This window comes from Cebus imitator, unplaced genomic scaffold (assembly GCF_001604975.1).
Source record: "Cebus imitator isolate Cc_AM_T3 unplaced genomic scaffold, Cebus_imitator-1.0 Scaffold356, whole genome shotgun sequence".
Lineage (NCBI taxonomy): Eukaryota > Metazoa > Chordata > Mammalia > Primates > Cebidae > Cebus > Cebus imitator.
The window spans coordinates 2,576,860-2,590,825 of NW_016107671.1; the positions used below are offsets into that span (position 1 = coordinate 2,576,860).

At 52.6% G+C, this 13,966-nt stretch overlaps 2 protein-coding genes across 10 annotated transcripts in view; both read left to right on the top strand.

Moving 5' to 3' along the window:
- The window catches only part of ALKBH6 (alkB homolog 6), a 7,237-nt gene extending 1,938 nt beyond the window's left edge, over window positions 1–5,299 (top strand). For 3 of the 6 annotated variants that reach the window (XM_017506685.2, XM_037730661.1, XM_037730662.1), the window contains 4 exons: window positions 2,979–3,039; window positions 3,392–3,543; window positions 3,753–3,869; window positions 4,862–5,299. In XM_017506685.2, coding sequence (XP_017362174.1) covers window positions 2,979–3,039; window positions 3,392–3,543; window positions 3,753–3,869; window positions 4,862–5,125 — 594 coding nt within the window. In that variant the 3' untranslated portion in view covers window positions 5,126–5,299. The other 3 variants (XM_017506687.2, XM_037730660.1, XM_017506688.2) reach the window with 3 other exon arrangements.
- Window positions 5,300–5,384: 85 nt separating this feature from the next.
- On the top strand, window positions 5,385–11,366 carry SYNE4 (spectrin repeat containing nuclear envelope family member 4). Of its 4 annotated transcripts, XM_017506677.2 has the most exons (8): window positions 5,386–5,872; window positions 6,059–6,209; window positions 7,417–7,560; window positions 7,757–7,951; window positions 8,028–8,276; window positions 9,229–9,333; window positions 10,674–10,732; window positions 10,806–11,026. In XM_017506677.2, exons 1-8 carry the CDS (start codon window positions 5,745–5,747, stop codon window positions 10,987–10,989), a joined length of 1,215 nt encoding a protein of 404 aa, XP_017362166.1. In that variant the 5' UTR covers window positions 5,386–5,744; the 3' UTR covers window positions 10,990–11,026. The 4 variants fall into 4 exon arrangements, with proteins under 4 accessions (XP_037586585.1, XP_037586586.1, XP_037586587.1 ...); XM_037730657.1 differs by lacking the exon at window positions 10,674–10,732 and having other exon boundaries at window positions 5,385–5,872; window positions 10,806–11,365; XM_037730658.1 differs by lacking the exon at window positions 10,674–10,732 and having other exon boundaries at window positions 5,385–5,872; window positions 9,256–9,333; window positions 10,806–11,365.
- The last annotated feature ends 2,600 nt before the right edge of the window (window positions 11,367–13,966 follow it).

A 13,966-nucleotide genomic window follows, 5' to 3' on the forward strand; every position in this document is an offset into this window, starting at 1 on the left:
AAAAAAAAAAAAAAAAAAGAAAAGAAAAAAAAGGCTAGGTGTGGTGGCTCTCACCTGTAATCCCAGCACTTTGGGAGCCTGAGGCAGACAGATCACCCGAGGTCAGAGTTTAAGACCAGCCTGGTCAACATGGTGAAACCCCATCTCTATTAAAAAAAATCAAGAGAGAGAGAGAGATTTCTCTAGGAGGCTTTGGAGAAACCAAACTGATTCTTAGCAAGTGGTTTTTATGAACTTTAGGCTCCCTGCACTGAGATAGCCCAGTCCAGCCTTCAAAATAAGAATATTATTGAGATCATATTCCTTGTCCAGGAATAGCCCAGTGCATCCCATCCCAGGGTCTCAGGAACAAGGAAGTTACAGAGCTCATACTCCCTGTACTGAGATAGCGCAATCCTGCTAGCTTAGAGAATAGGAGGCTATAAACATAGGCTGAGATATCCCAGTTCAGATCATTGAGACTAGGGAGTAAAGATTTTAGCATTCAGATTTCTGTGCTGAGATAGCCCAGTAAACTCTTTCCTGTGCTAAAATAGCTCAGCATAGACCCAGAGCCTTAGGAATTAGGTTACCAAGCACAGACTATCCATGCTGAGATGGCCCGGTCTGTATTCTATTCTTAAGGTTTGCGGAAAGAAGAATTCACGAAGCTCAGAGTCCCTGCATGGGGACAGCCCTTTGCAGCCCCAGAGCCTAAGTGACAGAGCACAGATCTTCCCTGTGTTGGAGTAACCCACTGAGCTTGAGTCCAGGAAAAAATTAGCTACAGAACACAGACTTTTTTTGTTTTGCTAAGATAGCCCATTCCAGACCTTTGGGTTCTTGTGATTGAAAAATCTACATTTTAAACAAAAAGTTCCTTCAGCAAGGCAATTTACTTCTACAGAAGGGTGCAGCTCACAGATGGAACAATGGCAAGCAAACACCTGGACAAGGGAGGGGAAAGGGTACTTACTCCTTATGGAGTCACCACTACTGCTGTGTCGTTCCCCTATTGGCTAGTGTTAGACCGCACAGTCTAGTCTAATTCCGATTGGCTATTTTAACAGAGTGGGTAGTTTGGCAGGAAGGATGATTATGGGCAGGTCAGAGCAGATAGCCGGGGGTCAAAGCAGGTGACCAGGATGAGTCAGGACAGAGCAGGGGACCTGGGATGGGGGAGGGAAACAGACGTGAACTACTGATTAGAACTGATTAGAAAAGGTTGTTTACTGAAACTACAAGGAAGTTAACTTTAAAATGGAGAATTAAAGAATAAGAGCTGAACATACGACGTACTGATTCTTTGAAGAGAAACTTGGGGTTCACTGTATCTCAGAATCCCTCATCCTGAATTTTTACACTTTTGTTTTTTCTCTTCAAACTTCCTTAACATGTCTTAGCTTAATTGTTCTGCTATCCCTTTGAGCACATCCATAGTGTAATTAATTAACCGCTGCTGATCATAATAGATATAATTTATTTAATTTACATTTTTATTAATTGTCACCTACGAAAATATTGACTGAAATCCTGCAGCTATTTGGTCTTGGGTTTTAAATTTACTTGGTAACTCCAATAGTGTTTATATAAATGTGAGGGTTAAAGGACCCATGCAAGGCACTTCTTTTTACAAAAATCTACATGTTATAGGCCGGGCGCGGTGGCTCACGCCTGTAATCCCAGCACTTTGGGAGGCCGAGGCCGTCGGATCACTTGACGTCAGGAGTTAAAGACCAGCCTGACCATCATGGTGAAACCCTGTCTCTACTAAAAACACAAAAATTAGCAGGGCATGGTGGCATGTAATCCCAGCTACTTGGGAGGCTGAGGCAGGAGGACTGCTTGAACCCCGGAGGCGGAGGTTGCAGTGAGCCAAGATTGCGCCATTGTACTCCAGCCTGGAGCACAAGAGCGAGACTAAGTCTTAAAAAAAAAAGGCAAAAATCTACGTATTGGAGAATTCCTGGGCTGAAATAACCCAGTTCAGCCCCATAACCATGAAGGGAATGCGTAGATTATCAATAAGCGCATAGATTTTTTGGACTGAGATATTCCATTCTAGACCATTAGGATCTTGGCGGTGGAAGATTTTCAAAGTACTATCTTTGCTGTGCTGAGATAGCCTAGCTTTGCACAGTCCCTCCCCCAGGCAATAGGAACAAGGAGGTTGCAGAACTCAAACTGTCCTCAGAGAGCCCAGGAATCAGGAATTTTTTTTTTTTTTTTTTTTTTTTTTTTAGACAGTCTCACTTTGTCACCCAGGCTGGAGTACAGTGGTGTGATCTCAGCTCACTGCAGCTGCCACCTCCTGGGTTCAAGAGATTCTGGTGTCTCAGTCTCCCGAGTAGCTTGGATTGCAGGCGTACACCACCACATGGCTAATTTTTGTTTTTATTTTTTATTTTTATTTTTTGAAACGGAGTCTCGGTCTGTTACCCAGGCTGGAATACAGTGGCACGATCTCAGCTCACTGCAACCACCGCCTCCCAGGTTCGAGCAATTCTGCCTCAGCCTCCCAAGTAGCTGGGGTCACAGGTGTGCGCCACCACGCCCAGCTAAGTTTTGTATTTTTAGTAGAGATGGAGTTTCCCCATGTTGGCCAGACAGGTCTCAAACTCCTGACCTCAAGTGATCCGCCTCAGCCTCCCAGAGTGCTGGGATTACAGGCCTGAGCCACTGGGCGAGGAATCAGGAAATTAGAATGCTGACTATGCTGGGCTGAAAGAGCCCTGTGCAGCCCCAGAACTCTTAGACCATGGTTGTGCAGCCCTGATTCTTAAATCCTGGTAGACATGGGTGGGCTTTGGGGCCAAAAGTGTTCCGAGGAAAGAAAGCAAAACACAAGATCCTAGGAACCCACTGCCCCAGGGAATGGTCCCACAGACACTGGGATGACCCATTTCTACCCTAGAGGTAAAGGCCCTTATGTTGGCCTGGGTGGGAGAATCTTAGAGGGGTGATCCTGAGAAAGGAGTGACCCCTTTTCCACCTCCTAGGTTTTTAATGCCCCAAAGCCAAAGTGGACCCAGCTGTCTGGGAGAAAGTTACAGAACTGGGGTAAGTGTCCCTGGCTGGGCATGAGTGATTCTGGGATGTAGGCTGGGGCAAGGGACTCAGGTCCAATAGCCTCAAGACATCAGAGGGTTCCTGATGGCTCAGGGGGCCCCAAGAGCCAGGAGGATTCCAAAGGGGTCAGTGGAGGTCCTGAGGGGTTTGGGAAATCCTGATGAGTTGGGAGTATATGAAAGGGGCCCATGGTCTGGAGAAGTTAGGAGATCTCTGAAGGGCCCAGTGGCTATCTCCAAAGAGAGGTCCCTGAGGGTGTCAGGGTGCTTCCAGCCACTGTGGAATCCCTAATGAGTTATCTGTGTGCTATGGGGAACCCTTAGAACTCCATTGCCTTCTCCAGGTGGGCTTCCCCATCCCCGGGGAATGGTTCCTGAGCGGCTGCCTCCATGGCTCCAGCGCTATGTGGACAAAGTATCTGACCTCAGCCTCTTTGGAGGCTTCCCAGCTAACCATGTACTCGTGAACCAGTATCTACCTGGAGAGGGCATCATGGTAACCACACACACTTGGCCCATGTCCTCCCACCCAGATTTCTAAGCCATCCTCGGGCAGGGGACCCTGTACCCACCCTCACTCATTAGGCAGCCACATCTCCCAAGTAGGCATTCACCTCCCTGTCCCTGGGTTGGGAGCTCCCTTTTGACCTAGAGGGTGGGGGGTGTGGACTCCTGCCCTGCCCAGCCCTGGTGCCCACTCCCCAGCCCCACGAGGACGGACCACTGTACTACCCGACTGTCAGCACCATCAGCCTTGGTTCCCACACCATGCTGGACTTCTACGAGCCACGGCGGCTGGAGGATGATGACCCTATGGAACAGGTGGGCCCCCAGACACTGCCCCCAGCTCTTGCAGACACTTCAACCTCACACATCCTCCAAGATGACCTGGTCCCATGTGCCTTTGGGGTATTCCTGGCACTCTTCCAGATACCTTCCCTTGTCCCCTCATGGAGTGTACCCACTTTCTCCCAGATGCCCAGCCCATCTACTTCCAGGGTGCCCTACACACCATGATTTCCACAGGCTCCCCGATGCCACAACCTGCTGGTCAGATGCCTCTGACTCCCCAGCAGACACTAATATCCTCAGATACCCCACCACCGTTTACCCAAGGAGGCCTCACGTCCTCCCAGATGCCCCATCTGCCTTGCTCAGGGTGCCCTAGACATCCTGCTACTCTAGGAATGTGACTTGGGGTACAGGACACCCCCAGATTCTCCTTGGCCCCTTGACATGATTTCTCTGAGTGATGCATTTCCAGCACCCTAGTGTTCACAGAAACGCCCCTGAACACCCTGACTCTTTGGGGCTTGCCCTGGAGCCCTGCGTGCTCCTGGATGCTGTGACACCCTCTCAGCTGTGCGGTTGTCCTCTAATGACCTGATGTCTTTGGGGACCCGCACTGCCTCTAAGCTCTGCCTCACTCTGTTCTCACCTCGTCCTGGCTTCAGCCATGCTCTCTCAGCCCAGGTCTGTCTGCATTTCCTGGGGACTGCTGATCTCTGGGTCCCAGCCCCTTGGAGATCCCATAGGCAGCTCCCACCATCAGCTGACCCTCTGACGCCCCCATCTGCAGCCTAGATCCTGCCCCCTCTCGAGGGACTGTAGAGCCCTCACCCTCCCTTCCCAGCAGCCCCAGCCCAGGCCGCAGCAGTTTTCACTCCTGCACCACCAGAGCCTCCATCACTGTGAGCACACTTGCTCTTCAGCCTATGTCCCTGGGGACCCGCTGCTCCCCAAAGCCTGCCGACTTCTCGCCCACCCCTTCCCCAGACTTCTTGAGCCCCGCTGACCCTCAACCCGCCCTGCAGCCCTGGGCCCCGCCCCGGCCCACCACCTCGCTGCTACTGGAACCGCGCAGCCTGCTGGTGCTCCGCGGCCCTGCCTACACGCGCCTCCTCCACGGGATCGCTGCCGCCTGCGTAGACGCGCTGGATGCCGCCTCCCCACCGCCCAACGCGGCCGCCTGCCCGTCGGCGCGGCCCGGAGCCTGCCTGGTGCGCGGTACCCGGGTCTCGCTGACCATCCGCCGCGTGCCCCGCGTGTTGCGGGCCGGCCTCCTGCTGGGCAAGTGACCGCCACGGCCGGGACCCCTTGGATCCCCCGGCTCCTGCCCGCTTGGGGCTGCTATGACTCTGCGACCTTGGAACCCTCTTGGGCAGAGGGGGGCTCCCTTGGGTTATTTATTTTCCTAATAATTTTGTGGGAGCCACAGAAGACCCTATACCAAATAAAAAATCTTTCGTTGGTTTTAAATTTTTTTTTTTTTTGTGGGGGGGCAGGTGCTTGGGTTCCTGAGGGGCGCCGCATGTAGGGTCTTAAATGAATGGAATAGGCCCTGGAGATCAGATGTCTGGGTCCCCAGTGGGGCAGAATCCAAGGCTCTTGGGGAGGTGGGGGAGTGGTTCTATCTGGGACCCCCTTGGATGGCAGAGTGATGCTGGGAGGTTTAGCTACTGGCCTGCTAGGCAGTAAGGAGTTAAGTGGCTCTTCTGTCACCTGAGCCGGGCATCAAATGGCCTGGTCCAGGTTCCTCTTGGAAGGGGCGGAGCCAGGCCTGTCCTGGGCCTCTCCTGCAGCCTCAGGCCCCGGTGACTCCGATGACTCCAGCGGAGGAGCTCTGGGATACTCTTGTTGAAGGAAGCGGTCTTACTGGCTGCCCTCACCTGACTCTGTGTCCCCAGGCCCCCAGCCATGGCTCTATCCCTGCCTCTGGGCACTGGACTTGGCTCAGAGCCCCTCAGCCACCCCCCGGGAGCCCCTAGGGAGCCGGACTTTGTTGGACGCACGGTCTGCCCTGCATCCGGAGAGGAGAGCACCAGGTGGGGCTGGGGCTTTTTGGAAGCTTGTTCCAAGAAGGTGGGCACGGGGACAGGGACCATGTGAGGGTAAGAGGCGCCATGGCTGTGATCACCTGGGGACATAGGAGAGGCTGCTGGGGTTTGGGTGAGGGTGGGCTGGAAAGTGAGGTGTCTGAGACTCACCCAGTCCCACCCCCTGCCTCCCAGCCCAGAGCAGGCCCAGACCCTGGGACAGGACGCCTTGGGCCCTCCTGAGCACTTCCAGGGTGGGCCAAGGGGTAATGAGCCCGCCGCTCGCCCCCCAAGATGGTCAACACCCTCTTCCCATGAGGACCCAGCTGGGGGCAGACATTGTGAGGTGAGCTGAGGTGACCCAGACCCCTTGTGCCAGCCCCACCTCCTCTCCATCCCCCTGAGTCCAGCCTCCACCCTGAGGACTGGGTGATGATTCTAGAAAGGTGTTGGATGTCTGTAGGGGGAGGAACCCTCTGGAAAATGTTTCCTTCTTTCTTTTTTTTTGAGATGGAGTCTCGCTTTGTTGCCAGGCTGGAGTGCAGTGGCGTAATCTCGGCTCACCGCAACCTCGGTCTCTCAGGTTCAAGTCATTCTCCTGCCTCAGCCTCCTGGGTAGCTGGGACTACAGGCGCAAGCCACCACGCCCAGCTAATTTTTATATTTTTAGTAAAGATGGGTTTCACCATGTTGGCCAGGATGATCTCAATCTCTTGACCTTGTAATCTGCCAGGCTTGGCCTCCCAAAGTGCTGGGATTACAGGGGAAATGTTTCTTTACCAATCAGTAGAGAAGTGTTTCTTTTCTTTTTTTTTTGAGACTGAGTCTCATTCTGTCACCCAGGCTGGAGTACAGTGGTGTGATCTCAGCTCATTGCAACCTCCCCCTCCCAGGTCCCAGTGATTTCTCCTGTCTCAGCCTCCCAAGCAGCTGGGATTACAGGCGTGTGCCACCACACCTGGCTAATTTTTGTATTTTTAGTAGAGACGGGGTTTCACCATGTTAGCCAGGCTAGTCTTGAACTCCCTGGTGATCCACCCGCCCCAGCCTCCCAAAGTGCTGGGATTACAGGCATGAGCCACGATACCCAGCTGTATTTCTTTTTTATTAAAAAAAAAAAAAAAAGAGAGAGAGAGAGAGAGAGACGAGGTTTCACTATGTTACCCAGGCTGGTCTTGAATTCCTGGGCTCAAGCCATCTTCTGGCCTTGGCCTCCCAAAGTTCTGGGATTATATGTGTGAGCCATCACATCTGGCTGAGAAGCATATCATCAGAGCTCCTGGTGTAGTCCCATTCTTCTAAGGTGGTACCCAGCCCCATCACCCCATTCCTGCCCTGAGCCCCCGCATTGGGCCTCACACATCCAAGTTTCCAGGAGGCTTGAAAACCTGGAAGGCCCCCCCCAGTAGGAGCGACCCTGGTGCAGACAGACCTGGAGGTGGACTCTGCTGCAGAGAGGTTTCCAGAAGCTTACAGAAGAGGGGTGAGGAAGGGGGCAGGGGTGATATCTTGATTGGCCCACTGGCCCTGACTTGGCTCCTATGTTTCCCCAGCACCCTGCTTCTGGCCTGGAGGTACTGGAGGCTGAGCAGGACAGCCTACACCTGTCCCTGCTGGGGCTGGGCCTCTGGCTGCAGGACCTGGAGCAAGGCCCAGGGCGCTGGGCGTTGGCCCAGAGCGGGATGGTGCAGCTGCGGGTAGGCAGGGGAGGCCAGGATGTGGGGGTGAGCAGGGCCCCAGCAGTGAGTGACAGCCAGCTTTCTGGGGTGGGAAACGGGGTGAGTGCCTGTTCCAGGCCTGTGGATAGGAAATGGGGGAGGAGGTAACTCCAGGTTGTGGGTTCCTGGTGTCCCTGGTGTGCATGTGGAGTGAGGTCCAACCATGTGTCCCCAGGCCCTCCAGGCGGACCTACGAGGGGCAGCTGAGCGTGTGGAGGCGCTGATAACGTTTGGTGAGGGGCTGGCACAGCGGAGTGAGCCGAGGGCCTGGGAAGCCCTGGAGCAGATCCTGCGGGCCCTGGGAGCTCACCGAGACACCATCTTCCGGAGGCTCTGGCAGCTGCAAGCCCAGCTGGTCAGCTACAGCCTGGTAGGGCCCATTCCGATACTCCCCACCCAACAGGCCCCAACCTCATAGCCCCCATGACCTCTGTCCTCTGACCCAGGTGTTTGAAGAGGCCGACACACTGAACCAGGACTTGGAGATCGAGGGAGACTCGGACTGGCCAGGACCTGGTGGTGTGTGGGGGCCCTGGGCACCCAGTAGCCTTCCCACTTCTGCAGAATTGGAGTGGGATCCGGCGGGGGACATTGGGGGCCTTGGGCCCTCAGGACAAAAGACTGCCCGGATACTAGGAGCGCCCTGTGAGCTGTGTGGCCACAGAGGCCCCCAGGGCAGGGTACAAGGCCTTGAGGTGAGAGCAGACCCCCTGGAGGGACCTCATGCCAGACACCCTGAGGACATGTCTGTGTACCTTCTAGCAGGGTTCTTCCCTTCCAAGGAGGTGTGAGTGGCTCTGTCTCTTGGTGTCTCCTTCTATCTCACTGTTTCTCTCTCTCCTGTCTGTCTCTGTCTACATCCTCAAGCTCCATCTCAAATTCACTCCCATCCCGAAGCCCCCAGATGATGCCCCGCTCACCTCCTGACTGTCCCAGTCTCTCCACCTCTTCAGAGAGGCCTGTCCTTACCTCCAAACATGAGCACTCTGATCTTCTTTATTCCCTAACAGCACTCACCACAGCTTGACTTTGTACATTTACTTATTTCATTTTTTTGAGACAAAGTCTCACTCTGTCGCCCAGGCTGGAGTGCAGTGGTGCGCTCTCTGCTCACTGCAACCTCCACCTCCCTGGTTCAAGCAATTCTCCTGCCTCAGCCTCCAAAGTAGCTGGGATTACAGGTGTGCACCACCACGCCCGGCTAATTTTTCTATTTTTAGTAGAGACAGGGTTTTACCAAGTTGGCCAGGTTGGTCTCAAACTCCTGACCTCAAGTGACATGCCTGCCTCGGCCTCCCAAAGTGCTGGGATTACAGGCATGAGCCACCACACTGGGCCTCATTTACTCATTAATTTATGGTCTGTCTCTCTCCTGTCAAATGTAAGCTCCGTGGAGGCCAGGTATTTGCCTATTTCCATCCCCACTGTGTCCCCAGCTCCTAGAACAGTTCCTGGCTTGTAACAGACGCTCATTACATATTTATTGAATGAATGAATAAATAATGTCCCTCCTCTCTTGGTTTCTTTGGCTCTGCCGTTGTCCGTCTGTCCCATGAGATCTCTCTGTTCCCCCAGAATCTCATCTCTATGACACCCCCTATCCTAGCCCTCCCCCAACCACATTTCTCTTTGTTGCTGGTTCTCCAGGAACCACACACCTCTCACTCCCGACAGGACATGCTGGAGTCCAGCCTCAGCCACTGGAAACACTTAGCAGGTCACCGAAGACGCTCCCTGCTCCGAAAGCCTCAGGTGAGCCGCGTCTCAACCAGGTGTAGCACTCAGGAATCTTGATGGTGAGTGACAGAAACCCAACAAGTTGAAAGTTACAAAAAAAGGATGCCATTTTTTTTTTTTTAAATGTAACTGAAAGGTCCAGGCGCTGTTGAATTCAGAGCTTCAAACACCACCAGGGCTCAGTCCCTCCTTTTCTTGGGCTCTAATTCCCCAAGGTGGCTTCCTTCTCAGCAAAACAGGTGCGCCAGTGGCTACACAGTCATTCCCACTGGTTCACCCAACCCAGGGGATGAAGCATGCCTCCGACCCTACTGACAGCTGCCAAAGTCCCAGGGCTGACTCCCACTTACCGGCTGGGGTCATAGGCTGCACCTTGAATAAACCAGAGTGCTCGGATTGGCCAGGTATGGGTCATACCAATCATGGAAGTGGGGGAGGCAGGTGTCAGCTTCACTTGAACCTGAAGGTCTAGGAGTGGACGGCATGACAGCAGCCCACCTCCAATTGAGCCACTGCTATCAGAAAAAGGGGGATTGTGTTGGATGAAGGACAGATACAACCAGATATCCACTATACTTGGAGATATTCCAAGTCCATGCAGGGTCCTGGGGATGAGGAGGTGCCAGAAAAGGAGAAGAAATAACACCAGCCCTGTCAGTCTTACACTAGCAGAGAAAAGACCATATGAAGTGTCACTTCTGGCTGGATGTCATGGTTCACAACTGTGATCCCAACACTTTGGGAGGCCGAGGCAGGAGGATTGCTTGAGGTCAGGAGTTCAAGACCAGCCTGAGCAACACAGCCCCACCCCCCATCTCTACAAATCATTTTTTTTTTTTTTAAAGTAAATGGTTGCAGTGGCATGTGTCTGTGGTCCCAGCTATTAGGAAGGCTGAGGTGAGAGGATCGCCTGAGCCTAGGAGGTTGAGGCTGCCATGAGTCGTGACTGTGAAACCACACTCCAGCGTGGGTGACAGAGCAAGACCCAGTCTCAAAAAATAATGTGCCAGCCAAGCATGGTGACTCACGCCTATAATCCCAGCACTTTGGGAGGCAGAAGTGGGCGGATCACTTGAGGTCAGGAGTTCAAGACCAGCCTGGCCAACATGGTGAAACCCCATTTCTACTAAAAAATAACAAAAATGAGCCAGGTGTGGTGGTGAACGCCTATAGTCCCAGCTACTTGGGAGGCTGAGGCAGGAGAATTGCTTGATCCCAGGAGGCAGAGGTTGCAGTGAGCTGAGATCGAGCCATTGGAGTTCAGCCTGGGCGGCAAGAGTGAGACTCCTTCTAAAAAAAAAAAAAAAAAAGTATCATTTCTATTCATTCTGCTGCTGGCTTCTGTCCCTCCTTAGGACAAGAAGAGGCAAGCATCTCCCCAACTCCAGGATGTGAGGCTGGAGGGGAATCCTGGGTGAGATGCCTGGAAGATGGGACTGGGGTGTGGCAGCCCACTCGTATGTTTAACACTGCATTTCCCTTCACAGGGCTCCCGATCCTGCATCCAGGTGGCCCCTGACCTTCCTCCTTATCCTTTTCCTCCTCTTCCTCCTCCTGGTGGGTGCCGTGTTTCTCCTGCCTGTGTCAGGAGGCCTCTGCTGCTTTCACGCCCGAATGCCCCGGATACCCTACCTAGTGCTCAGCTATGTCAATGGTCTTCCCCCAGTCTGATGTGTGTAATAAATGGTCACTGTCAAAGGAAGTGTGAGGATACTGGGTGCTTGCATACCCAGAATCCAGAATGTGGCCTGGATATATCTGGACAGACCCGTTTGCCATGAGCACAGAACACAGAACTGCATCAGCCCATCTTGGGTGGGGCTGCTCCAGACCCTGACACAAAGGGTCAAATACCAGTTCTTTATTTAGGTGTGGCAGGGGAGCCAATATGTAAGCTCAGGAAGGGAGAAAGCCAATACTGGGTGAGTTACTAGTTGCTGCTCTGGGCACCTGGGGTGCCATGCCATTGGGGAGCTCTGGGAAATTGTGGAACACAGTTCAAACTGGTTCTACCCTAGGGGCAAAGAAGTGGCTTTTTTTTTTTTTTTCAACAGAGTCCTACTCTGTCGCCCAGGTTGGAGTGCAGTGGTGCAATCTCAGCTCACTGCAACCTCCGCTTCCAGGATTCAAGCAATTATCCTGCCTCAGACTCCAGAGTAGCTGTGATTATAGGCGTGTAACACCATACCAGGCTAGCTTTTGTTTGTTTGTTTGTTTTGTTTTTTTGACACAGGGTCTCGTTCTGCTGCTCAGGCCGAAGTGCAGTAGCTTGATCTTGGCTCACTGCAACCTCTGCCTCCTGGTTTCAAGCGAATCTCTGGCCTCAGCCTCCCAAGTAGCTGGGACTACAGGAATGTGCCACCATGCCTGGCTAATTTTTGTATTTTTAGTAGAGACAGGATTTTGCCAGTTGGTCTGGTGGGTCTTGAACTCCTGACCTCAGGTGATCCACCCACCTCAGCTTCCCAAAGTGCTGGGATTATAGGCATGAGCCACCATGCCCAGCTTAGTTTTTGTATTTTTAGTAGAGATGGGGTTTCGCCATGTTCACCAGGCTGGTCTCAAACTCCTGACCTGAGGTGAACCACCTAGACCTCCCAAAGTGCTGGGATTACAGGCGTGAGCCACCGTGCCTGACCCACATTTCTATACTAGCTCTCATCTCTCATTGTTGAAGGCTTTTCCTGGACACTTTAACACCCTAGTATTCCCAGCCCTCTGGCCTGTGAAGGCCCCTCCCTCAGGCAAAGCAGCACAGGTGCATGCCACAGGAAGCTAGAAGCAGGCACAGGAAGGTGCACGTGATACGGGTGGAGCTGCTGTCGGCATCTGCTGTGGCCTAACTTGCATCCTTAGAGGTGCTCATTCAAATATTCTATGTAGCGGGCTCCTGGGCTGGGCCATCACTGATTCAGGACTGTGAAATCCCTCTTCCCGCTGTCTTCACAACACCAGGCTAAATTGCTTATAGTCCAGTCTCCCCAGAGCTTAAGGTATCGGGACAAGAGGTAGAGGCAGAATCAGACTCAAGAACAGATGCAGGAGCCCTGTGTGGGGCTCCAGAATGCACCCTTCACACAGATCCACGCTCCTGTAATTCTCAAAACTGCTAGCAATGCGGCCCCACTTTACAGCATAGGAAACAGGCTCAAAGAGGGGAATTCACTGGCCCAGGCCACACTAATGAGAGCCCAGCTCTCACTGACATTAAAACAGAAATGGGAATTAATTGATTTAAGACTGAGTTTCTCTCTGTCACCCAGGCTGGAGTGCAGTGGTGTGATCTCGGCTCAGATTGCTGTAACCTTGGTCTCCTGGGTTCAAGAGATTCTCCTGCCTTAGTCTCCTGAGTAGCTGGGACTACAGGCACACACCACTGCACCTGGATAATTTTTTGTATTTTTAGTAGAGATGGAGTTTCACCACGTTGGCCAGGCTGGTCTCCAACTCCTGACCTCAGGTGATCCGCTCGCCTTGCCCTGCCAAAGTGCTGGGATTACAGGCATGAGCCACCATACCCAGCCTGGGAATTTATTTATGTAGGTAACAGAAGTTCAGGACTTCAGGGCCGGGTGCAGTGGCTCACACCTGTAATCCCAGCACTTTGAGAGGCCAAGGAAGGATCACTTGAGCCCAGCAGTTCAAGACCAGCCTAGGCAACATAGTGAGACTCTGTCTCTATAAACAACAAAACAAAACAAAAATATAAGTTAAGGACTTCAGGCATAGTTAGATGGTGGGGCTCAAATGCTGTCTCTTGTCTCTCATTTCTTTTCTCTATTTTGGCTTCATTCTTATCCTAGTGATGGCCAGAGTGACCCTCAAAACCTCCAGCCATACGTAGCTGAGTCCAAACTCATATAATTCACTGCACAACAGGCAGTAAGTAGAGAAAAATGTTGGGGCAAAGAAAGCAACTTCATTTGAGGCCGGGTGTAGTGGCTCACGCCTGTAATCCCATCACTTTAGGAGGCTGAGATGGGTGGATCACCTGAGGTCAGGAGTTTGAGACCAGCCTGGCCAACGTGGTGAAACCTGGTCTCTACTAAAAATACGAAAGCAAAAAAAAAAAAACAACACCTGGGTGTGGTGTAGTCCCAGCTACTCAGGAGGCTAAGACAGGAGAATCACTTGAACCTGGGAGGTGGAGATTGCAGTGAGCCGAGACTGTGCCATTGCACTCCAGCCTGGGTGACACCGTCTCAAAAAAAAAAAAAAAAAAAGCAAGCAACTTCATTTGGAGACACAGCAAACCAAGAAGATGGCAGACTAGTGTCCTAAAGAACCATCTCAAGTTAGTATAAATTTTAGGTTTCTTTTTATGCTAAGGGAAGAGGGTTGAGGTTAGAAGGTGACCAATGGGCCGGGTGGTGGCTCACGCCTGTAATCTCAGCACTTTGGGAGGCCGAGGCAGGTGGATCACCTGAGGTCAGGAGTTTGAGACCAGCCTGACCAACATGGTGAAACTCCATCTCTTCTAAAAAATACAAAAATATTAGCCAGGCATGGTGGCGTCTGCCTGTAATCCCAGCTGCTCGGGAGGCTGAGGCAGGAGAATTGTTTCAACTTGGGAGACAGAGGTTGCAGTGAGCCAAGATTGTGCCATTGCACTCTAGTCTGGGTGACAAGAGCAAAACTCCATCTCAAA